General features: G+C 44.8%; 1 protein-coding gene across 1 annotated transcript; it reads left to right on the forward strand.

The window, feature by feature from the left end:
- The first annotated feature begins 11 nt into the window (after window positions 1-11).
- On the forward strand, window positions 12-845 carry LOC129206716 (formin-2-like). Its single transcript, XM_054826438.1, has one exon. The coding sequence runs from the start codon at window positions 12-14 to the stop codon at window positions 843-845; it is 834 nt and encodes a 277-aa protein (XP_054682413.1).
- The last annotated feature ends 23,868 nt before the right edge of the window (window positions 846-24,713 follow it).

Consider the following 24,713-nt stretch of genomic DNA (forward strand, 5'->3'; position numbering starts at 1 on the left):
AGCGTGAGCCAATGGGGGCGCCGGGCTGTTACCAGGCGGATCGGGCAGATCTCAGCGCGGGGCTCGCCCGGTCCCGCCGAGACAAAGGGGACTGGTCAAAAGCGCGAGAGCCGCGGACACCGGGCAGATTTGCCCCCCCGCCCCCGCTCGCCCCGGTGGCAGCTCCGGGCTCCGCCTGCCGCACCGGGCGGCCCCGCACCTGCCCGGGCCGGGGAAAGGGGGGGGGGGGGGCGGTGCCGCCCGCCGCCGGGGTCCCGCCCCCGCCGCTACCTGCCCGCTTGGCGGCGGGGCTCCGGCAGCGCCCGGTCCCCGCCCGGGCTGCCCTCGGGCCCTCCCCGCGTTACCGGCTCCCCCAGCGGCCACCGGGGCAGCGGACCCAGAGCAGCACCGGCCGGAGCCCGGGGATGCCCGCGGCTGGGCTGCGCGGCTGCCCGCCCCGGGGTGCGTGTTTAACGGGCGTGCCGCCTCCTGCCCCGCTGCCTAACGCGCCCGGCCCGCGGCGCTCCCCGCCGCTCCTGCGCGGCTCCTGCGCGGCGGCGCTCCCGGGGGCGGGCTGCGCGCTGCAGCCGCCGCCGCCGCTCTCGCCCCGGGGGCTTCCGACGGCGCTTCCTTCCTGCCTGCCTGCCCGCTCGCCCTCCCCGCCTCTCCCCTCCCCTCCCCGCGGCGCCCGCTGCCGGGGACGCCGCTCCCGGCCGGCACTTTCTCATGATGTCATCCCGCCCAGCGCCGCCGCCGCGTCGGCCCCGCTGACAAAGGGCAGTCGGCCCGCCCCGCCGGGAGCGCGCGCGGGTGCGCGGCCCCATCCGCGGGTGCGCGCATTCCTCGCGTGCCGCCGGCCGCCGTAATGTTCCGAAGAGGCGCGCGGCGGGGCTGCCGCGGGGGCACCGGCGGGGAAGGGACCCGACCCGACCCGACCCGCTCCTCCGTCCCGGCGGGGGGGAGACGGCCCCGAGCGGATTCCACCGGCACAAACGGGCGGGCGGGCGGCAATCCCTCTGGCCGCGGCTTCAAGCCCTGGGCGCCTCCGCCCTGGCTCTCCCGCCTGTCACCTGCTTTCCTTCGCCGCTGCCTCTAATTACGGAATCAGAGGGTCCTGGAACGGTTCGGGTCGGAAGGGACCTCACAGCCCGTCCAGTCCCACCCCCTGCCACGGGCAGGGACACCCTCCACTAGCCCGGGTTGCCCAAAGCCCCATCCAACCTGGCCTTGAATACTGCCAGGGAGCCAGGGGCATCCACAGCTGCTCTGGGCAACCTGTGCCAGCGCCTCACCACCCTCACAGGGAAGAATCTCTTCCTAACATCTAATCTAACTCTCCCCTCCTTCACTTTACAAGCCTGGGTTGGAGGGGGGGTGAGCCTGGCGCAGAGCAGGGGGCGGCCGGCCGGGGTGTCCGGAGGTGAGGATGCATCACTGGTGGGACTGGGCAGGCAGGGACAGACCGCAGCGACCTTCCAGAGCTGACGGAAATTAGCCCAAGTTTAGCCTGGACAGCGGAGGTGAGAAAATGGAGAAGGGAGGCAAAAGGGCTAAGGACAGGGTAAGAAAAAGGAAGGAAACGAAGGCTGGTTTTGTTTCTTTCTTCATCAAGGGAAACTTCATGTTTGGCCATGCCAGAAACGAGCCGGTGGAAGGAGAGGCACCAAAGGAAGCCTGGCAGACAGCATCGAGGTGAATAGACAATGTCTTTGTGTACCAACATCCTCAAAGTGAAAACAGTTCAGTGGAAAATGTTTTGATTTTAAAACCTGCAGCTACAGTTTCTGTTTTGCGATGCACTGTTAACCCAGAGTCCTCGGCTGGCAGTACCTTCTGGTAATACATCGGCACGAGGACGAGCAACGTAGATGCCGGCGTTTGATACGGATTAGTGAGCTATGAAAAAGCATGTCTTAGCTGCATAGAGCATGTAAACTCAATTTCCAAGGTAGAAAAGGAATATTTTCTCCATTCCCCAAACTGACACTTCCTCCACGCAGTATTGCAAGGCAATTTAAAGGCACATTATAAATACCGTTAGAGTTTTGTTGTTGAACTGGGTATTGGTGGTAGGTTTTGAAACACGGTGTTGTTATTTTTTCATCTCTCTTTTCACCAATATTGCAAACCAAAACACACAGGGAGATGCGTCGTCGTGATTACAGGTCGAGTTCTGCTCCCACTGAAGTCAGCAGCCGTTGGGTCGCTGTAACAGGGCGGATTGCTGATGTGATGTCTTGCTTGGGGCGGGGGGGACTGAGAGTTTACTGGAATGATTCCTACTCTGTGTTATTCATTAGTGCCAAAGCTCTAATCAAATTTTGCAGAGTACCTTGCATAATTCCCGATAAGTGCCATAAATCAGTACGTATCACATACGCTGCAGAAAAGCTATTTCAGGAATGTCTTAGGTGTCGTCTTCTTACATTTTGTTGGTCTCCCTCTGCCAGAAAAGATGCATTAGTAATCGTGATCCGGACTATCAGATAGGCTGGGCCGGTGGGGTAGCTCCGTCGGCAGATTTGTTGCTTGGCTAAATGTGTTGGCTCCAGAGAGAGGTAGCTGCAGAGATAACGCACGTCCCTGCGCGCTTTTCTGTGCGGTGAAAAGGTGTGATGATAGGGACTCTGGTCTAAATACAAATGTGATTTGGTGCATATTTTGTCACTGTCTTCACCACCTGTTCTCCAGCTCTCCCAGTCTGCCCAGCCCCGCACTGCGCTTCTCCTTTCGCTCCGCTGCCCTGTCCGCTTTTTCTCCACCTGCCTGAAAGCGGTAAATCTGCTCGCCACATCCTTGCGACACATTCTCTGAGTAAAAGTGGCACAAATAACCTCTGTGGCAAGACTTTTTGGGGCACTCAGCACATCTTAACTCAAATTTAAGCCAGTGACAGTTCTAGGGGTCAGTTCTTCTGTACATCAGGTACTAGGCTCTGAGTCCTCTGGTAAGCTCCCACTTCTTGGTACATTAACATGGGATGGAGGGGGAGGCTTTCAAAATCAAAGTCCTATCAACATCTGACACCCACCTAATTGGTTCCGTATTCTCCCATCCTTTCTGTTGATTTAAAGTGAAGTCGCATTTTTGGGAAGCTCATCTGCCTTGTTTCAGAACCTCTTGAATATTGCTGTGAACACATTTGGTTGAACAAACTTACCTCTTACTACCTGACATTGCTCACCGTGCAGTGTTCTCTACCAGGGGCTGGGAGAAGGTGAGGCTGAGGAGAGAAAGAAACCTGCTTCGCTTAAAAGCAGCAGACTGGCTGACGTCGATGGTTAGGACTTAGGATATTTCACTGAAAGAGCTGCAGTTCAGTAGCATGAACAATCCCGGAAAGTCTCCTTTGCGTTTGGTGTTCTGCAAATGACTTTCCCAAGTCTTTCTAAGCAGGCGGGCACCGCCGTGCCCCCAGCAAGAGGAAAGCCTTGCTCTTTGCCGCAGCCAGACCCTGGAAGCTGAGATTGCTGCAGTCACCTGCGAGATGTTTGCATCCCTCAGACCGTTTGGAAAACCTCAACTGTTTTACTCCTTGGTTGTAAAGTGGATTGGCACCTCTCTGAAGGACAGGTATGCGTACTTTGAATCTTTAGTAAAAATCATTTGGCTCAAACCCAAGTCTAAAACGCCGGATTATAATTTTGACCTGAAGCATAGATGACAAAATGATAAATTTGCAAAACTCAGGCATTTTTCAGAGCACATGAATTCAATGGGAGTATTACCATCAACATCAAAGGGAGCAGGATTGAACCTCTAATGTATAGCACTAATGACTACAATCAAATAAACTTACATTGCTTGGGTTTGCTACCGCCTTTTGCCTTGCGTGTGTGCGCACTTTTATGGGTGTGCCAAATGAGTGGATCCAGAGTGCTACCGTTTCGAATCCGGGGCAGTTATACTAGATGATTGGTAAAAATATAATGATGCAGGGTGACAAGCCTTGAGGAATCTGGTCTACTTGTTTCCATAAATCAGTAAAGGAAGTGAAGAGCTGAAAAGCTTGAAAGATGAGATGATAGTCTTAGTGAAGTCTTCAGAAATATTTACACTTAATTTGATCTGCTTGTGGCAACTGTTGGTTGGGTGGGTTTTTTTTACTTACTTGCGGTGCAGCTCAATTTGGTTAAAAATGAGTATAGAATAGCATATCTCTGTGGAAACACATAATCCTTGAGTTACATCTTTGTATACTACTTATTTGATATTTATTGTTTCCTTTTGCTGTGTTTGCAATAGTGCACGTCAGCAGTAGCTGGTTTGTCCCCTCTGGTTGGTTCTTACCTGTCTCGCTCTCCACAGAGGGACAGCTCGTGACAGAAGAGAATGTAAGGTATGATAATAGCCTTCTATTTAACTCAATTGAATTTCTTTTGTTGGCTAATTTTCATTTGTGTTTACATAGTTTTCTAAATTGCTCAGATTTACAACCTTAAACTGTGGATACTTCTTGGGGGGAAAAAAAAAAAAGAGGAATCATCTTTCTGAATGCAAATTACATTTCGGAGGGATTAAAGTATAAAAGTCAAAACATGAATGTCAGTTTTGATTAACAGCTACATCAGAGATGCTTTGTTTCCAAAGTATGACATTTTTTATGGTCTTAACATTACCTTGGCCCAGGAAGAGCCTAGAGTTTGTAGAGGCATCAGTGTCCACTTTTAAAGTAAAGAAGAATCAAAATTAAAAATGTGATGTCATGCCATTTTAAATTCCCTTTATCCTTTACGTTTTCTTGATTCCCAGCTTGGGACGTAAGTGGCTTTATGGAAGTGCTTAGCCTGCTGCTGCCTGTCGAGAGGATCCTCAGCCATTCAGAAAACGCCGAGGCTCAGTCAGCATGTATAAAACCTCCATTTGCATGATCATGGCAAGGAGGTCTTTTTCATGCAGCTAAAAAATTCAGAGGATGCTGTCATGGGATTCCCAAGTCATGATTGCATCGGGCTACGAAGACATCTGGATGGACGCCGCGAAGTTAGATGAGGTCATCTGACAGAGATTGTCAACTGGCAAATGGTACGGCATGCAGATCCAAGACTTCAAACACCTGAAGAAAAACCAAGATAAACCTTAATATTTATTTCCAACCCAAAATATTCACAGAGGTCTCTGCCAGGCGCAAGCTTGTGTCGCGTGTATGGGTATCATGGCGCGAGTGCTAATTGCGGCGTGTCTTGAAACGCGCAGGTAATTTCCCAGAATATTGTGCTGGGAAAGGGTGGATCTGGAAAAGAGGAATGGCTACATCTTTGCTGGAAACACATGATAAAGCTATGCCCTCGCCTTATCTCTGTTCTTTAAAACCTGTGTATAGTTGGAGCATATTTTGTCCACAACCAAAGCATTTCATCAAATCCCAGCGTTGGCTTTGAATTGAGGCTGGGGCTGGAACTGGTTAAAGAAGCTGAATCTCAACAAAATGTTAGTATAAAACCAGGAAAACTTTCTCAAGAAATACCGAGAATATTTTTTCCTACTTCTGGAGTAATCAAATTATGTAGCACAATGATTTGCATTGATGGCAACGAGGCCAGATTATGAATGATTTGGAAGCTAATTCAGGACAAGACTTAAACATGTGCCTAAATTTAAATAAGTACACCGGAATTACTCATATGCTTAAAAATTAAATATATGTTTAAGTACATTGCTGAACTGGAGCCTAAGGGTACAGTTTTGACGTTAAAGCTAAACTAATCTAGACACTGCCTGTTATGGAGAGTGATTAGTCTTCTCCTGGTTTACTTCCCTGAAATGGCCCACACTGGACTAAAACAAATGCAGTTTATTGACAATAACTGCTGCTTCCTCAACAACTTTGAAAAGTATTCACTTCTCATAAAAATGTAAGTAAAAGTCCTAGTGAATACTAAAAATCAATGGAGATAGACTGCAGTCGGTTTTTGTACTGACGTGAAATCCCTGTTTGATTACACAAGCTACAGCCTGGTGGAGAAAGAATTAAGGGGAGCGGTTCTCCCGCTGACCGGGATGCATTTATTTCTTTTCCTTACGGGCTCCTCCATCCTCCTCGTGATAACTAAGGGTAAGGGAACAGCAAAGCAAATGTCACCAAAATCAAGCTGGCCGCAAAGCAAGCGAGAAGAGACAGGGTGTTTTGAGATGCTCGCCCTTCCCCGTGGGATGCAGGGGGTGTTGTAGGTGCACCAGCATCGCTGGTGGCCTCTCAGCCTCGCTGAAACCAGCCGCAGAGAGATTAGGGCTTCACCGCTTCTCTTTGGCCCTCTGTGAAGTTTTTTGCTACAGAGCAGGAGGACCACACTGTCTCCTGGCAAGCTGATTGATATTTTTTCTGGAATAAAACCGTAGAGATTGAAGGCTGTTCAGAAGACCTGGCACAAAGGCAGGTGACCGCGTGGGAAGGTTAAGGCTTCCTGGACGTACACCAGGAAGTCATGGGCTTGGGGAGACGATGTTTGCAGAGCTGTCAGCATTTTTAAGGGTGGCAACAGGAGATCTCTGTCTCTCAGTGCAAACATTTAAAGGCAGCAGAGGTCTGAGGACCCCAGGTATGCTTCTGGCAAGCTTGCCCTGGAAGGAGGAAGACTGTGGCCTGTGGATTTCTGTCGTGGACGTTTGTGCTGCAGCTGAGCACTTGGCCGCCTGCCTGTGATGGCTTTGTGATAAGACTCTGTGCAAAGATCTAGCATATTTTTAATGAAATGTTTCCATTAGCTTTAATATACCGTACCCATCAGATTACAGTCACTCAGCAAAACCCCAGCCTTGGACACACAGTCTCATTTATCCTTGTTCCTACCGTGCACCCAGCTCTGCTTTGCTGATGTTGGTTCTGGTTGTCCAGTCCTGTTCTGGGGTTTGGGTTGGGTTTTTGTGGGGTTTTTTTCTTTTTTTTTTTTTCTTTTTTTGGAGGGGGGGTGCAATTAGCCTGATTGGAGCAACTAGGCCAAGGAACATTGAGCAGTAAAATAAAGTCTTGATGACATATTTGAACTCTTGTAGACCATGGGTTATCTGATCTGCAAGGTCACTGCTATTCTCTGGGAAAGTTTAAAAGAATCTGCTCCTTTTTCAAGCTTAAAGGGCCCTTCTTGACAATTTTAGGATGCAAATTCAGTTTAAGTATATGCAGTTCTGCGTAGGTGAGTGTTTCGGAGTATTTACTACCCGCATTTTATTTTTTTCTTTTCTTTGGATTTAATTGCTCATCAAAGGCAAACAGAGTAGAATTAGTTTTAATAAATAGAAGAAAAAAAGTGAGTCCCATAAGGATCCTTCCACTACCAACACTGAATGAAATGCAGAAAGGAAAATAATAATAATGTGGAAATGAGAAACCTAAAAAGAACTTTAAAATTCCTTTTAATAATTTAAGCTGTCATCAGTAGCAGAAATAAGGAATTATATTTCAGACATGACTTACACCGGGCATGTCTTAAAAAGAAAAAGAGAAAGACAAATTGATAGTGCCTGAAGACACTGTCCTTGGGAATAAAAAAGTGCTGAATTAGGCCCTGGGAAGCCAAGTATCTTCTCCACTGTTCAGTCTGTAGAAAAAAGAAATGATGGCCCTTGATCGTTAGCAACTCCAACAGATGGACTTGGGGAAGCAGTAGGAAAACAACATCATTAAAAGTTTTGTCTTTCTGAATTTATGAAAAGTCAAGTTGTGCCTTGCTTAGAATGTTTGAAGCTGTTCTATTGCAAAGATTCGGTATTAATATGATTAGCTTAGCAGTATTCTTCTGCAATACCCATCACAAAGTCCTGTCCGAATGAAATCAAATGCTAAAAACATCGTGTAATAACTTTCACAGACCATTAGGGTTTAAGGCTACAGCGTGGGAGTTTATTACAAAGGGACCCTGAAATGTTGTACGCTCTTACATCAACATGTACTTTAAGTTAGAGGTTCCCCCCCCCTTGACTTTATTTGCTGCAAAGTATGATGCTCTGACTTTGTGTTCACCTACAGACTGGCTTAGCTGTGCGGTGGGGTTGTTGCAATAACATAAGGGATCCTCTAGGAAGGGCTCAAGGAGGCTGTTCTTTTCCTTTCACGGGAATCTGAATATGGAAACTCTTGGCCATTTTATCCCTGCTGACCGTGGCAAACTGTCACCCCTCTGTTTCCCTCCTGCTATAGTAACAGCATTATCTGGCAGGATGAGGTATGACTTTCCCTCGCTGGTGTCTTTCATGCCGCTCCGTGTACCGTTGGAAACAAGGATAATTCACACCCTCGCCTCAGGGATTGTAAATGTAATGCCTTTAAGGAACACGTAGTTTATCTACAAAGCAATACGCTGCTTGTGCCATAAAAATTTGCCATCACCCACCAAGAATATGGATTCAGATCCGTTTATTTGACTCTGCGTAGGTATCGGAGTTTAAGGAAGGATCCTATTGCCTTGCGATTATCTCTTTGGGCTGGTTATATCCTGGTATAATTCCCGGGGCTCCCATGAAGCTGTTTCCAACTCCTGTTGGGATAGTGGGGAAAGACTGAGTGCATGTACTTGATGAAGTTAAAGTGATAGTAAAATGTGAGCTGGAGTCTTTGGCGGGAAAAATCTATCAATCTCCATTGATAAAAAGTTTATGATTAATCACTGGCTTGATTACATTGCCCTTTAATTAAGCTTGTAAGTGCCAAAGAATGGGGACTTTGGTGTGTTTTTTCTTTGTTATCTCCTGGCCATGGCTCTGCTGGTGTGATTTTATAAAAGGTCTTGCATCGATTTCCCGTTACTACAACTGTTCCCACCCCCAAAAGGGAATTAAGGTCATATTCTTCCTTGCTGATGCTTCCACGGTTGGAACCATTTCAGTGGAAAGCAAAAATGTAGGTGAAAATACGCGTTGGTTGCATTTATATCGCAGAGTTACCGTCCTTTACCTCGGATTAACTTCTCAGCTTTCCCTTTCGGGAATGCACACACACATCCATGGGATTTTCCTCCCCCAGAAAACTGCTGATGCTAACCACAGATCTACAGCACAGGCAGCTGTTACCAGCGGTGTATAGTAACCTTCCTCGCTCAGGATCCCGCTGCACTTTACAAGCTCATCAGCTACAGCACCACTGACGTGCGACGAGCACCGGGCAGAGTGTGGCACCTATTCAGAGTGCGTGGATCAGGAAAGTTTCAACCAAAGCCACAGGAGCCAATTCCATCTCTCGCGAGGAGTATCCTGGGATGATCGAGGGCCAGAATGAAAAAGGAGAGTTTTAGTTCCGAACATAGTATTTGGGAGAAGAAAACATTACAAAGCTCAGCGTGGCATCCCTGGAGAAATAAAGGGTGCTGATGCGCTGACGGGCTCACTGAGGTCGTGGATCTCCTGACACTGAGCCGTTTTAAACCTTTTGCCTTTTTTTTAGGATTTCTGACGCTTTTCACTGGGTCATGCCTGGGACTTTGGTACTAAGCAGCACTTTTGATAACTGCGGTGTAGTACTGAAGATCTCCCCCATTCCCACAGCGCCACCAGCACAAGGAGAAACGACCTTGACAAAAACCCCAGCGGGACTCTGTGTGCACAGTTCCTGCACTGAGAAGTGAAAATTCAAGTGCAATGTGTGGAATTTGCAAGTGCAGCTTCCCTTGTTCCTAGCCCACCCTCTGTGCTATAAAAATATTTTTTGACTAGCGGTTGTTATCCTTACAGCAGAAATGTAACAGCAACAAGGCATTATTTGAAATATCAACAACCAAGGGAAAGGCCAGGGCACGTTGCTTCGGGAGGGTTGTCTTGCAGATCTGCAAGAAACCTCAGCGCCTTTTGTCCTGAGGAGGACTTGGTGGCTGGGATCAGATAGGGATGGACACACAACCAGTGATGAAGGAGGGACCAGACCCCCTCAGGAGAGCGGCTGGCTGCTCTGGGTGCCATCTTCAGTGCCGATTTGCTCCAGATTGTTGTCCCCCTCCAGGGACCACACAATGTAGGACTAGATGTTGAGGCACGTATTCTTCAAATATCTGTGTTGAATCCAGGCCTTAGTAACTTAGAAGCTACAGTAGTGAGCACGTCAGCACCTGAACCCACCTAAAAATTCAAGCTTTAGCCACTTTCACAAGTCATTCACTGTCTACCAAGAGTCAGTCCCAAACCAGAACAGACTGACAGCTTTGATGGTATCAGTCTGAAGATAAGGAGGAGACTTGCCAAGCCAGATGTTGGCTTTCCTTGCATGCCTAGCAGGCAGCCCGTAAGGCATCCATCCTTTCACAAGTCACCATCAGGAGAAGTCACTCTTAAGATTTACCTACTAGAAGGTGCAGGCAGGAGTTGGAAGAAGGTAAGGATCAGGCCACAGGTCTGTTACACCACTTCGAGCTGTTGAGTTCAGCATTTTGTTGCTGGCAGTGACTGCTGCCGGACTGTTTCAAGACAGTGCTGTCACACTTTGAGACCTCAGTCCAGTAGACCTGGCTGGAGACGCCGGTCAGACACGGTTCACTTGTGCTCCGATGGGTCTTCTTACTGGGAAAGCCAGATCCTCGGCTCAGGCTGGATCTTCTTTCCTGCTCTTTTGATGAGGGAAGTTAAACACAGTTAACATGCTGTTATTCACAAACCTACGTCTTCTTTAGAAACCCTCTGACGGAGCCCAAGCAGCTCGGGGCACTGGCTTGACTTGTGGCGTAGTTATCTCATCCTTCTGGCTCAGCTGATGAAGAGGGAGATGGAATTGCACACAGGTATGCAATTTTGGACTAGTTTAAATGATATCACATAATAATAGTAATGATAACGATGATAATATTTTATGCTATGGATGAGAAGAATAAACCATTGTCTCAAACTGTACCTGACAAGCTGTACAATGCAGTGTTATGTACTCAAGAGGGAGAACAGAAGTTACTTCACTCACTTTCATCCCATCCTCTGAGTCTTGTCTAGCCTACGGGTTAAATCTGGGAGGCAGTATCATCTGCATGAGAAATGTGGTATGAACCATCAGCTCAGGCTGATAGGAACTACAGGATCCCACACAGCCCATGCCAAAGGATAGTACTATCAGATGGAAAGAGGTTATACACATAGTGTAGTGTATCAGTCTCAGTTAAGTATCTTTGCAATGGTTTCCCACATCCCTTGTTTAAAGTGTCATGATTAACCAATAGGCTCTGCAAGAATTTCTCACAATCGGTAGAAATACAAAAAAAACCCCTAAAGGACCACAGTAGAAGGGAAACCTAATGATGGACACAGTAAGTGTGTGTTCACACCTCTCCTGAAAATGTCCACAGCTATCTGGGTTCCAAAGTATTGTAAATTCATTGCTAATATTTTTGGTTTGGGCCTTTCTGCATAATATTGTAGTCAGGTTTAGGAAAAGCAGCAGCAATCTTGATTATTGAAGTCCTGTTATATGTATGATGGAACTTTGCAAAGCCACATTTTTTTTCTCAGCCTGCACAAAATAATCAGTTATCTCTCTCTGATTCTCAGAAAAAGACTTGATCATGAAGTGATTGCAGCGAGATCTTTTACTTGAGTTTGTAAAGACTCATAAAATGTGCCAGGTGATAAATGCCTTATCTGGTATGACAACTTACTTGGTATTAAATTCAAATAGAGGAAGATAGCATGTTTTATGATGCTTTTCACCTCCTTTTTACCATGCATCTTTGCCTATTTACTGGTTTGCAAAGTTCAGCAATTGGTAATGGATTTGCCAACCATGCAAGTTAGAAAGTTTCTCTCTAGATTATCAAGATCAATGGTTTCCTCTCCTTCTAATTGCAAAACTCTTTCTTTATCATGAAAATTTTAAATTTCCATAAATAGCTTTCTCAAAGGCTGAGTGCTAAGCAAAACTAAAAACAAAGTGAGAGGAAGTACAATGCGAATAAATAACAAAAATGCAAAGCCTGAATTCTTTCAGGGGGAGAACTTATGAGGTGCTGAGCACCCCTGAGAGCTGCTTGCATTGATAAAGTGCAGCATGGAGGTGCAAAAGCATCCTGCAAGGCCTCTTAAAACAGCCCCTGGCAGCATTCCTTAGGCCAAAGTCCAAAGCTGATTCAACGCAGTATCTTTAGTCATAGAGATGGAGGAAGGAACAGCTGGCAGATGAAGATGACGGAGAGCAAAAATGTATCTTAGATGAGACTTCTAGGTACTTAAATGCTGTTAAATGAAATATTGTCTTTCCATAATTTAACTCCTGAAAATCCAAAATATTATTCTACATGTTATGACACAGAGACCTGATGCACGGTACTTAAGCAATGATGTAATGTTGACAGGCAAACGCAGCTATTGTATTCATAAATGTTCGCTTTACAAAGCAAAGAGCATTGTAACAAAATATACTTAATGCTAGCATGGTAGACTGCAATGTAATCAGTGTCTTGGATGACTCGAGAACACAAACAAAAATAGATTAGCTAACAACTAAATTGTATTTATCTGGCTTGACAGGGCTAGTTCAGTAATGAGTCATTTTCTGATCTAATATCGCTGCCACCCCTAGTATTGCGGGTAATTGTTACTGCTGAGAGAAAAAGTTCAAACAACCCAAAGGCTGAAGAGGCGAAGGCGCATTAGCATGTCTAACGCAGGAGTATCAGCGTTAGTCTGTCTGATCCCCAGGAGATGCAATCCACCAATTAGTCGCATACTTCCTTGAGCCGGGAACCCCGGGTCTCGGCCACCTGGGGTCATTACAGATCTGACGGGGCTTTTGTGAAAGCAGAGTTATTTTTCCAGGCAGGATGGTAGCCAAGGGCCTGACATTTCCTTCACGTAAGCCGTGCTGCCCACGCTCTGCTGGCCGCCGCATCCCTCACCTCCAGCATCCCTCACCTCCGGCATCCCTCACCTCCAGCCACAAGAAGAGCGAAAACCTTGCTCTGCTGACCCCATCGGGCTATTCTGCGGGTGCTGAGAGCCCTGGGACATGACCAGAGGTTAGACTCAGCCACCTTTATGAACCCCATCTTTATCTACCCTGCGCTGCCGGCGGCTCACGTAGCCGGCTCCCCAGACCTGCCTCCCAACGAGCTAGCGCAAGCATCGATAGCAGCGTAACTGGAGCAGCCCAACGCTCAGGACAGGCTAGTAGCCCAAGTATTTGCCCAGGGGCCTGGGTGGTTTTGCTGGCCAAGGTATGCTCCACGCTGCAGCCAGCAATATCCGAGCCGACAGGCTCAGGCACGTCCTCGGGAGCTGCGTTACTTTGGGGACTGTAGCACTGACGTATCTATCTGTTGGTAATCAATGGGGATGAGTAGGAAACTCTACCTCCGAGCAGGCTTCTAGAAGGATTAAAAGCGTTCTGCATTTATAATGGCAAGTAATTACCTTTTTTGAAAATAGTTGTGGACTTAATTTTAAATAATAAAACTTTGCGCTGAGGTCAGTCGGGTTCCAGGTGGAAACGTGCTGTGAAAGACAAATATTCAAAGCAAGAATGGGCATGAATGTGATTGGACTTGATTCCGATCAAGTTTACATTTGTTTGAAGGCCCAGCCCAAAGCCTGTGAAAGTCATTTGACTGACGGAATAACGGCTGAAGTCAATGAATGGGATTACCCTACTGTCAGCCCAGTATGGGTGAGATCAAAACCCAGATCATTATCTTTTTGTGGTTTTCCTTTTTGCATATTGAGAGGCAGTCAGTGTTAAGGGCCATTGATTGTTTTGTAAAACACCCTTTAAGTTCAGAGAGAGCCTGCCTGCCTGCGGACTCTTGGCAGGATATGGCCCATAAAGCTACCGGGAGGCTGAAGATTCCTCCTACCCCTGGATGTGCACTGCATCTGCTTGGTTTTGCTGCCAGAGGTAATCGGGCGGTTAACAGCTTTTGCACAGAGAGCCAACTGAGTGTGTGCGATGTGAGAGCCTAGCCAGGCATGAAAATATAAAATGAAAGAATAAGTTAAACCACCGCATTCTTTGGGGAAATGCTAATGGCTGAGAGTTATCACTTACCGCCTTGGTCTCATCAGAATCAATTACTTAATTTTTCTTTTTTTTTTTTTTTGTGTGTGTGTGTGTGTGTGTGCGCATGATGCTGCTGCTTTCACGAAAAACAAGTCCATGGAAATACTGAATACCAGTATGTCAGAGGAAGCAAAGGATGCAAAACTGCAGTTTTCCCATGGCCTGAAAATGACTCCCTCCCTGGCTTAGGGCAGCCACAGGTATGCTGTTAATTTTAAGTCCTCTTGCCAGAAGGCTATAAAATGTCTTTTCATCTTACGTTACATAAGTATCCAACAAATAAGAAGACTGTTATTACAAAGGCAACCACACTGAAAAAAAGGTTTCATTTACTCTGAAAACCTGCATTAAAGACTTCTGATGTCTCTGTGTAACTTGTAGGTTGCTGAACACTGTTGGAGAGGAAAATGCATTAAATTCTTTTAAAAAAAGAAAAAGTAAGTTTGGTGCAACACCAGACTGGGATGCTACTAGCAACCACGTGGTAAATCTACAGTTAAACTTTAGGATAATTTAGTCTCAAAGATGAGCTGCTATATTGTTTCAGCATACCAGACAGCATTCTGGAAAACAGTGCTAATATTTAGCACTCTCTAACTAAAAATTTTGGTGATCCTTCTGAACGAAACAGAAAAGATCCATATATGTCAGGAGTGGAAGCTGTGAGGTGCTACGTACATCTTAAAATACGAAAACACAACCAAGTCTGAGGATGCTCAGGACTTAAAGTGCTCAGCAGCCACAGGAAGGGTCTTCAAAATCCTCATGCCTCTTATCATCAAAGAAATAATCCTGCTTGGCTTCATTGGGTGCTGAATCGTTGCTTTGCACTTTGACACGATTTTCTCCAGGAAAATAAAATATGGTTTTGTTCCAGTAAGATAAAGACATTGTGACAATGAGATAAGGCTTAGGAGGATGCCTCTGTGAAGGTGATTCAGCATGAGTTCAGCATACCTCTTAGCAATTAAGGCATTCTTCCTGAAGTTGTATTATGTACTTCTACATCTTCATCAGGTATATTTAAAATATGTTCTAAGTCAGTTAACTTCCAGGGAGTAAGGCATCCTCACCTGCTCATTTCACAGGGGGGAAAAAAAAAACCCAACAACCCAAACAATAGAAATCACCATGTGCCTGTTGACATCCTGCTTGTGAACCAATATTGTCACAAGCAAGAGGCTTAGAAAGAGCAGACCAATCAATGAATATGAACTGACTTACACTAAGCTAAAATTAGGTCCAATATCCTGATTGAAGTTGTTACAATTAACTAAATAAATACACATTCTCAGTTAATTATTTTTGTAATACCATTGTGCCTAGAGGCCAGATGTGAGGCTGAAAGCCACCCATAGTAAGCACTGCAAATACATCCAGTTAAGGTACAGCCCCGGTCTCGAACAGCTTGCTGTTCATATAGACAAAAGAAACAAAGCACTGGAGACAGAAAACAGTCTTTTTTATCTCTGTGTCACAGAAACAGGCCCAGAGAAATTGAACTGTCTTGCCCAACACTGTATAAGAATTATTTGGCAGGAATGAGAAGCAAGCAGAGAACATCAGTATCTGCTTCATGAGTCTGCCTGCCGTTTCTCTAGCACAAACTCCTTTTTTTTTAGCAGAAGACTTCTCATGCACAGGACAGCTCTGGCCTCCTGTTTCTTTACATTACAGTCCTTCTTTTTCGAAGGCAGTACGATACGTACTAGCCAGAGCTTTTGGTTTCTCGTGGCTGTTGATGAGCCTGTCCTGTACATCTCACCAGCGTGAAACACAGCGCTACTCTGTATTAACGAATGATGTTTCCCTAGCAAATATTCAGGGCCTCAAACACACAAAGCCATGAGCATCCACATGTCCATTGACTGCTCTCACTTTGTTTCAGAGCTCATCTACATTCTTCCTCAAATCTAGAGCCAAGCTTTGCCTCCTTTGTGAACATTTGGAAATCAGCTTTGTAGAGAAAACTTTTAAAATCTCATTGCAAGGGGATAAATTTGTCTGGTAAATCCAGAAATAGCCCATTCTTTAAGGTCAAAGCAACCGGCAGTTATAGCCTCATCCCTTGGAAATAAAAAACTTACCTAGCAAATACTTTGGCTGCAATAACTAAGTTACTTTCGGCACCGTTAGCCTTTCCCGATTAGTGTCGTCTGCATTAGGTACTTGCACCTATAGAATATAAACTCATCGAAGCAGAAATTGTGCTGATTGCTGAATCTTTCTATCTGCTGAAAAAAAAATACAGAAGTAGAAATACAGAGTGTCCAGTGCGTGGTGACTCTACTCTGTTTTTAAAGAGACACCTTGCAGCAGCATCTTCAAGCATTATTGACCTAAACCCAAGATACTTGCTTTGGCCTTTCTCTCTCTATTTTCTGTCAACCTTGGTTCTTTCGAAACCAATAATAAAATGGTGCTGGCTTTAACTTAATCTAGAATTTCATCTTCTGTCTCCAGACAAGCAGTGCAGTGATGTAACTAGTGGATAGTTCTCAAAGTTTCTGTCTCCCTTTCTCTGCAGAAAACAAATCGCAGAAGAAAGCTGGAAATCATGAGGTTTCAAAAGTACTATTCCTACATCTTTACCAAACAACCTCAAATTTGTGTTCCAGGCTTTGATAGATTCATTTTGTAGTCAATCAACTATACTTGTGGATTTGAGGACGTTTGAAAAATTGGCTCAAAATAAATAGTCTGTTCTTCTTGTAATCTTAACTATGGAGTTGCTTCTAATGATGCAGTAATGAAAATTGCTTTTTTCAGCAGTTTTGCTATAAAATATGACTTTACATGAGTCCTTGAGTCCATCTGGAACTCCAACAAGTCAATGTCTGTGCCATCTTCCCGGTCGTAAAATTATTTTCTGCCTCTTTGCCAGACTGAAAGTTCTAGGAAAGGCCTAACTGAGAAATTACAGAACAGTGTATCAAACAATAATTTTTCCCAGATAGCCACATGTCTGAAACAAAATCTTCCTTTAAATAGCATGGATGTATAATTTGAATACATGCTTATTTTCTAGTTCGGGAATATTTATTTACCTGAAACCCTGCAGCTTTAAGAAACATATCGTGAACTGAAGAAAAAGACTAGCAGCATAATAGATGGCCTAGACATCTCCCTTTTTGAAGTCTCCTGGCTGAGAAAGTGCAAAAAAAAAAAGACTCCTCTGTGTTTGATGAATGCAAGAACCAGGTTTCCAAGCAGGGAAAGAGCCTTTAGAAACACAAGTGAGGTTTTGATCCCTGGCCCCAATGTCATCCATCTTGGAAAGCTTTCTGTTTTTATTATTTTAAACAGGTCAGCAACAGCGAGATGGGAAACTGTAGATTTCAAAACACACGTCTCTACAGTGTTTCAGCAAAACATTGCATAATTTCAAATGGAATTTTAATATTGGTCCTGGATCCCTTGCAAATTACCTAGCCTTTTGCCAGTGGGAGCCCCAAGCCTCTGAACCAGCAGCACCTCCTGATTTACAGCGGTAAGCATGCAGCACGGAGGAGACCAGAGCTCTGGTTCCCAGGAGATCTTTTCGGCTCCTGGGTGCGGGGTTGGGTTTAGGGGAATTCGCTTTGCTGCTCCTCTCTGGTCTTCCCCCAGCTCCTGCTGGAAGCTGGCTCCTGGGTCCCAACACCTCCGCCTGTCCCTGCTCCCTCCGGATATTTGAGGCTCAGACCTGGATCGTGCAGCTGCCCCGTGGGTTGCACGTGGCCGCGACGTCCCTGAACCCGGATTGCCACTGTGGAGAAAAGTCCTCAGCAACGAATGAAAAATATTTTCCATTTTCAGCTCTGTGTCAGATTAATGGAAATTTTGCAACTTGCTCAAACCGTTGTAGTTAGGATTGTGGATTCGCTGGTGTGAACAGGAACACGGTAGCTGTTTTTCTGTTTCCTGCATTTGAACACGGTGAAAATATGATCCGGGCCATCTGTAATGCTATTTGCTGACGCTCTTTCTTTAGGAAAGTAATTCGGGAAGAACAACAAAGAATTCTTCGGTGAACTTCCTTGCAGAAAAGGTTGTGGTTGTCTTGCCAGCTCTCAAAATTAAAACTATGTTCCAGTCAAAAATGCCTATTCAGACTGACATCAAAGAGAAAAATGCGAGCAGGTCAAGGAGTTTAATTTCCATGGCACTTGCATTTGTGATTCACATGTAGGGCGCAGTAATGACTTACATGCCCATTGGCAATAATGTAATAGAAGGCTAGTGTGAATAAAAAGAAAAATGAATCGGAGGTAACAGTAACGGGCCAAATTCTGTATTCGGTTGGATGCGCGGAGCTCATTGAAGTTGGGCAGTGTCACGCAGAGCACGATCTGGCGGTCTTTCTCACAGCAGCGTGTCCGTGAATACGGCCCTCACGGAGTGCCCTCGCTGGTAGCCTGGGCTGAGGTGTTCGGCAGTGAGCAGCGGTGCTGCTCTTTGGGGATGTGGGTCCAAGGTGCTCCGGGGGGTGATGCCAGAGGGCTGCTTTTCACTGTCTAGAGATCAGGTCCCTTTAATATGTCTCAGGCTGGACGTACACGATGACTCCTGAAAATCTGGGTCTCAGGGCACATTTCCTGAATCGTTTGGGGTGTGTTTTCATACCAGCTTTTTAACTTCTCAGAATCTCTAGTTAAGGTGAAGGACTATATCTTGAGGTATGAAAGCAGGAGGTATGTAAACGTTTTAACAGTGTCTGTATATTCTCCTACTACTCCTTATTTGCTTTTCTCATGGGACGATCCAACTAGGCATTACAGACTGTTGATAAATAGATTTTCAGCCCATTTCATTTAACCATTACTGCATTTCCATATCAAAGATTTTACACTTGGCATGCCCAAGCTTATTTTATTTGTAATCTTTTCTCAAATGAGAAGTTTGGAATGTTTTTTCATTATGTGTTTCATCTGCAATGTACTGCCTTCATGTTATTTTTTAAGATGAGATCTTATACGCTACCTCAAGTCATTCTACAACTCATTGGCTCTTATTTATTCTGGCCTCCTAATCTAACACAATTTCTATGTTGAAACTTGTTGCTATTTTTTTTTCCAAGGATACACCATATGATGTTAAGCATGTGCTGTATATCAAAGTGCAAATATAAACTAGTTGATAGTCTCTAGTCACACCCTGGATAGGTGTGGCAGTTGGGAATTTTTCACTTTTTGGCTGGAGATCAGAATGTGCTTAACATGGCTCCACATACAGGATCTTGGTCAGGAGAGAACTGGTTGGGGTTTTTTTGGGTTTGGTTGGGGTTGGTTTGTTTTTTTTTTTCATGTATGTTGTTTGAAGGGTTGGGAGCTGAATAGTTGTACTCTTTCCAGAAACGGATTTTTACTTGTTTGGCTATATTTAGAGCTGCAATCAGGAGATTTGAGGGTATGATAATCCACTGCCTTACTGTCTTTCCTTCTTTCTCTCTTTCTCTCTATCACTTTGTGGATAAGAGGATGGGCGAGCTTAACTCTAATGTCAGCCTAAGGCATGGTGCAGGGCTGCACTACTCCAAGAGAAACTCCAAGGAGGAAGTATGACTCAGAGAGCTGCAATTCCTTCCACAGTTCCTCCTCGTTCCAGCCGAGGAAGTAAGTTACTTCGGTATTTGTGCTGCTAGACTAAAGCTTCCTTCTCCTCTTGTGCTTACGAGCCTCAGCTTGCAGAATAGAAAGGAGAGGGATGAGGGTCTGTGCCAGAAGCAAGGTGTCACTAACCTGGGGAAGGGTGTTTTACCGCCTTTGACATCTCGGGTGCCCGAGTGAGACAGGGACCACCCTGTCCCCGTGTGGGGTTTCCGTGTAAACACTCACCTCATAGCCAACCGCCTACGCTGGCTTGCCAGTCATTTTGCAGAGGTATACGTGGCTGCCTATCTCGTCAGGCATCCTTTACGTTCGTACGAAGAGCGATGCACAAACTATCGGGCAGCTTTATACTGTTTTCTTCTACAGATTGTTGCATCATGCTGATTTTCTTGCTTGATTTTCACAGTCTTTCATTCAATAAGATGTAGTCGCTCTCGGGTTAATGTACAGCTCACCAGTCGCTTCTGAATTACCTCTCGGACAATCAATTTCCCTCTGATTTTTATTTTCCGTAGGAATAGTTTGTTATTATACTTCAGAGACTGGCAAAGGATTTTCAGGCAATAATTCTCTTGCCAAAACAATAACACTCATCAGGCTATTCATAGCGAAATGTTCAAAATCAGTACTTCTTCACTGGTAGCACAACTCCAAGGCCTGAGAACACCAGCTGACGTATGATCTGTTTGCAAATGATGCACATAACTGTTCACCTGCCTGACATTCTGCTCAGAAGGGACACGCTTTGGGGAAAAAATAGAAAATTCACAGCCTTTTTTTTTTTTTTTAATATGCTTAACAGACAGCAGAGCAGAAATACTGTACTACAATACAGAGGGACCTGCAATTGAGCACTATTTTAAAAGAATTTGCAATATGACAGTAAAATGTTATGTTAACTGAGACAGTGTCAAATGAGAGCACATACTAAATATTTATGTGATGTACTGGCCTGAAAGATAAATGGGTCAGGAAAACAAGACAGGAATTCATCCATATGCACATCAGCTAGATGATCCAGGTACCAATAAAACCTTGTTGCTATACCCTCTAGGATTACCAGGGAGAGATTTTCAGGAAGTATCTTGCAATAGAAAAACCAAACTAAACCAAAACCAGGAGTAAGAATCTACTTCAGAAAATAGATCTGGCCCTCATATGGCGTTCAGCAGCACAGCTATACACACACATACATGCACTCGCGCTTCCTGCCTGAGTTATATCAGTTTCAAAAATAGCCTGTGGAAGAAAATTCAGGCTATTGGACCAACTTCTGCTTTCAGTAAAGTGGACTGGACGTAGAGCTGCATTTATACCTCCATGTGTGATTTTGTGTACCGACACGTATAAAGCTCATCCTTATGCTGTGAGCTTTGAACGGCATCAGTACTAATTCACCCGAGTACCTGACAGAGATCTACAGAGAGATATGGAAAGAGAAACGCTATTCATTTCAGCTGATCTTTATTCTTGCACTGGAAATCAGTGATGCAAAGGAAGCATGCAGTTCAAAGATGCAAAAGTTGCTTTTATTTTGCATCGGTTTATTCAGGTATTTTAAATAGGCTTAGTTAAAATAATCAGTTGAGCCTTTTTGACAATTTTGTAAGAAAGCCTTATGTGGCTAATTCTTAAATATCATCAGACAGCAGGCTAATTGTGTCCAAGTGCACATTGTTGCCCCAGGTAGCAGATAACTTCCTGTGTTGAAACGGTGACTTGAGAGCGATATACTTGTAGACAAGGAAATATCATCTTCCAGCCCTCCTGTGTCTTAAAGTAATCTATGAGAACTCTCTTTAGCTGAATGCCTGTGCTTAGCCAAGGTATTAGACATATTCAGGATGTATTAAACTCATACACCTTCTAAATTACTTGATGGTGTTGAGTTCAGATAGCTAGCTAATTTAGTTAGATTTCTAGGGCTAACAAGGACTGAATATGCTGAGCTGCCAGGAACGTTATTTGTATAGGTATGTAATAAATGTGCTTAGCTGTGTTTAATTATACAGATGTGCAACGGACTCCTTAACCACTTTCTGTAGTTACTATCCTGTTCCCAATGCTTAGTAGTATGGAACGCCGCTTTTGAAATGGGCTAAGACTTTGGAATAGCAAACATTCGCGTTTCATGCTTCGGCAGTTCTGAACACATAATGAAAAATATGGCAAAAGAACCTTTAGTGGATCAAATTATGTACCCTTTCGATTAGAAGTAAGTTCAAAATAATTGCATGCCATCAAGTCAGAGGAGAACTTACCCTCCCCAGTAAATACTACTTTAACAAAATTGGCTGGATGATTCGCTGTGAACAATTCAGTGAAAATGTTATCTGTGTTTTGTGTAGCCTTCCTTTTTCTTTTCTCCAAATTCCTCTTTCTCTTCCTCATCCTCTTTTTAACCTTTCCACCTTCCAATGCTATGCATAGAAGACCTAGGAACCTAAATGAAAGCATACATAAGAAACCAATGACAGTTAGCGGTTTGGGCAGGATAAAAACAAGCCATTGCTGGAAGTGCAGAAGGTGATAAAATACCAATAATCCATATTGATATCTGACGTTCCTAGCAGAGGAAGGGTTCGTTCCTTGTATTGTTTCAGTTCCTGAGAGTGGCCCTTGTCTCCTATGTTGTATAATATAGCCTGAATAAAATGCGGCTACAAAAGGCAAAAGGTAACACTGATCCTACTCTAAATAATACTGTGCTCATCACTGCCGTGTCTGAGAGCAAGATATACTATTGCTGCTGCAGGACAAAGTTCATGGAATATCAAGTGCTGATAATCGGTGCTCAGAGTCTGGAAATGTATGTACAAATGGATCAGATCCACAGCTGGCATCTGTCTGGCTCCAGATCTGGTCCAGTAAGTTTCTAAAGAGTAGTTCATGACAGACCATTGAAAACTTCCAAAGAAAGTCCCAGGGCACATGACAGAAATGGCCAAGTGGGACAGCACAGTAGAAGAAAGAAATCCTGTGGGTTCATTTCTTTAAAGCATAGAAGTCATTAATCATTTCTATTCCTTTCCATTTGAAACAGCTGCCTGCCTGCATTTGCTAAGTAACTGCTTTCCTAACCACACAGAAACTAAGCTGTGGGCCCCAGAATGCTCGTGCTTCCAGATATTAATAAACAATTTCCCTCTTTCACTCTGTCAATGAGAGCACGTTAACATTCTTAGCATCTGGTTTTGGTAGTGAAATAAAACACTAATGTTTCCACACTTTATGAATTCCTTCCAAAAATCTTTCTTATTGCTTATCTTCTCAACTGAGGTTTCAGAAGTTCAAAAGCTCGACTAGAAAATCTCAGCGGCCTTCTACCTGTCACCTGCGATGCGGGATGTTGCTCTTTGTCAAGCTAGAAAATAATCTCCCCCGTCGTGCTTATTTGCTCATCTTCTTGTGAAACTGAGTTACGTTTTCCACGTAAGCTCGTTACTTCAAAAAAGTCCGCTGTCATCTCTACGGGCTATTGCAATTAGTGAAATGCCAGCCAGCAGGTGGAGACGCATGAAAGCAATCTCAATTCATAGACGGGCTGCTTTGACATTTCATTCCCATAGCCCTGGCCAAGCACTCGAGCGGGCCAGAGCCAGAAAATATAGCTATTGGTTTCATGGAAAAGTTCAGAATTAAAATCTTGGATTGCTGACAAACATGTGACGGAGCAGCTTCTACTGTACGGCTGCTCTGCACAAAGCTGCACTAAAGAGCCATCCACTCAGGACCTTTCATGTCTCAGTGAATCGCGAAGGGAGGGAAGCTTGCTGCAGACTCTGGCCTGACCTTGATTCATTCAGTTTGTTCAACAGTTCAGAGCTGCCTGTCAGCGTCAGCTGTGCTGAATGATGCAAGGAGCCACACACGCTCCCGTTGATGCATATTTGCTTTTGGCCTTGCGCTGTGCAAGGATGGGGCTCCGACGACTCAGTAGCATTCTTCACCCAGATGCATTTCCACCTATTTGCTGTAAAAGTGCAGCCTGAGATGGTCTGAGAACAGCTTTGCTTCCTCTGTTCCTTTCATAACTCCTCCCACCCAGTGTTTCCTCTTTCAGAGTGGAAACATCATTGTAAGAGCTATTTCTGAAACATCCCTGCCAAGATCAGGAAGTGCAGAGCAATACATAAGTCTGAGGAGGGGGAAAGGTAGTTTGTGAGTTATTTTGGGAGTGGGGATGTTGTTTACATGAGTTTGGGAGAAGACCTGAGGATAATTCTGTGTTGTCTTCAAACCAGTTGATAAGTTTTTAGCTCTAGTCCCTCTGCTCTGTAGAAACTGCAAGACACTGCAGTACTGGCTCTGCAGAATAGCTAACGGGCAGCGATTGTCTTCAGTGGAAATACGCACGCGATGGGAGCCAGGCCTAAATGCCATGCTGAAATACGGTACGCTCGCAAACTCGTCCCTTATACCAAAAATCACTGCTGAGACTGCGAAAGACAAATTTTAACGGACAACAGTGACAGCATGCATGGGCATGCACGTGGAGATATGGAAAGAGGGAAGGAGATGGTGTAATATTAGTAGAGCTTTGAAAATCTACAAAAATCATCTGCAAACATTTTGAGAGATTTCAGTGTTTGAATACACGATGTGCTGGCTAATTAGATTCATTGTGGAGATACTGGAAAACATGGTGTCTTGTTTCGCAGCTGCAGACCCCTCGACATTTAATAATTTGTGGTGAGTTTGGATGAATTATCGGCATTTATTATTCTTTCTTTAAATGAGAAAGGTTCTTAAAAACTTGCAAATTCAATTTCAGTGCTTCTAAAGAAACGTATTTTGCAACTTTTCCATCCTTTTGGATCCTTCTCCTCCCCCTCCACTACCTCACCTCTTGCACTCTTCTCTTTGGAGAGCAGAGTTTAACATGCCATTGAGGAGATAGCCTGCATGCAAAGTCCCTCAAACATAAACACACTTAAAGAACAGATTCATCACAGTGTGTTTCCAAATGTGGAAACCGCATTCCATCTGCACCCTTATCCAGTGGTCATTAGCTTAGATGTTGAATAGACATTCCTTAAAGTGAAGATTATGAAAACATCCATACTGCTCAACAGTGATTCATCAGCTTCCAAGCTCTTTCTGCTCAAGAGCAGTTGAGCTCAAAGTGACTCAGGCTGGGGACTTTGAGAATGCTGTGCAGGAATTTGCTACATTGAGCCTGCAAAGGT

This window comes from Grus americana, chromosome 5, assembly GCF_028858705.1.
Source record: "Grus americana isolate bGruAme1 chromosome 5, bGruAme1.mat, whole genome shotgun sequence".
Lineage (NCBI taxonomy): Eukaryota > Metazoa > Chordata > Aves > Gruiformes > Gruidae > Grus > Grus americana.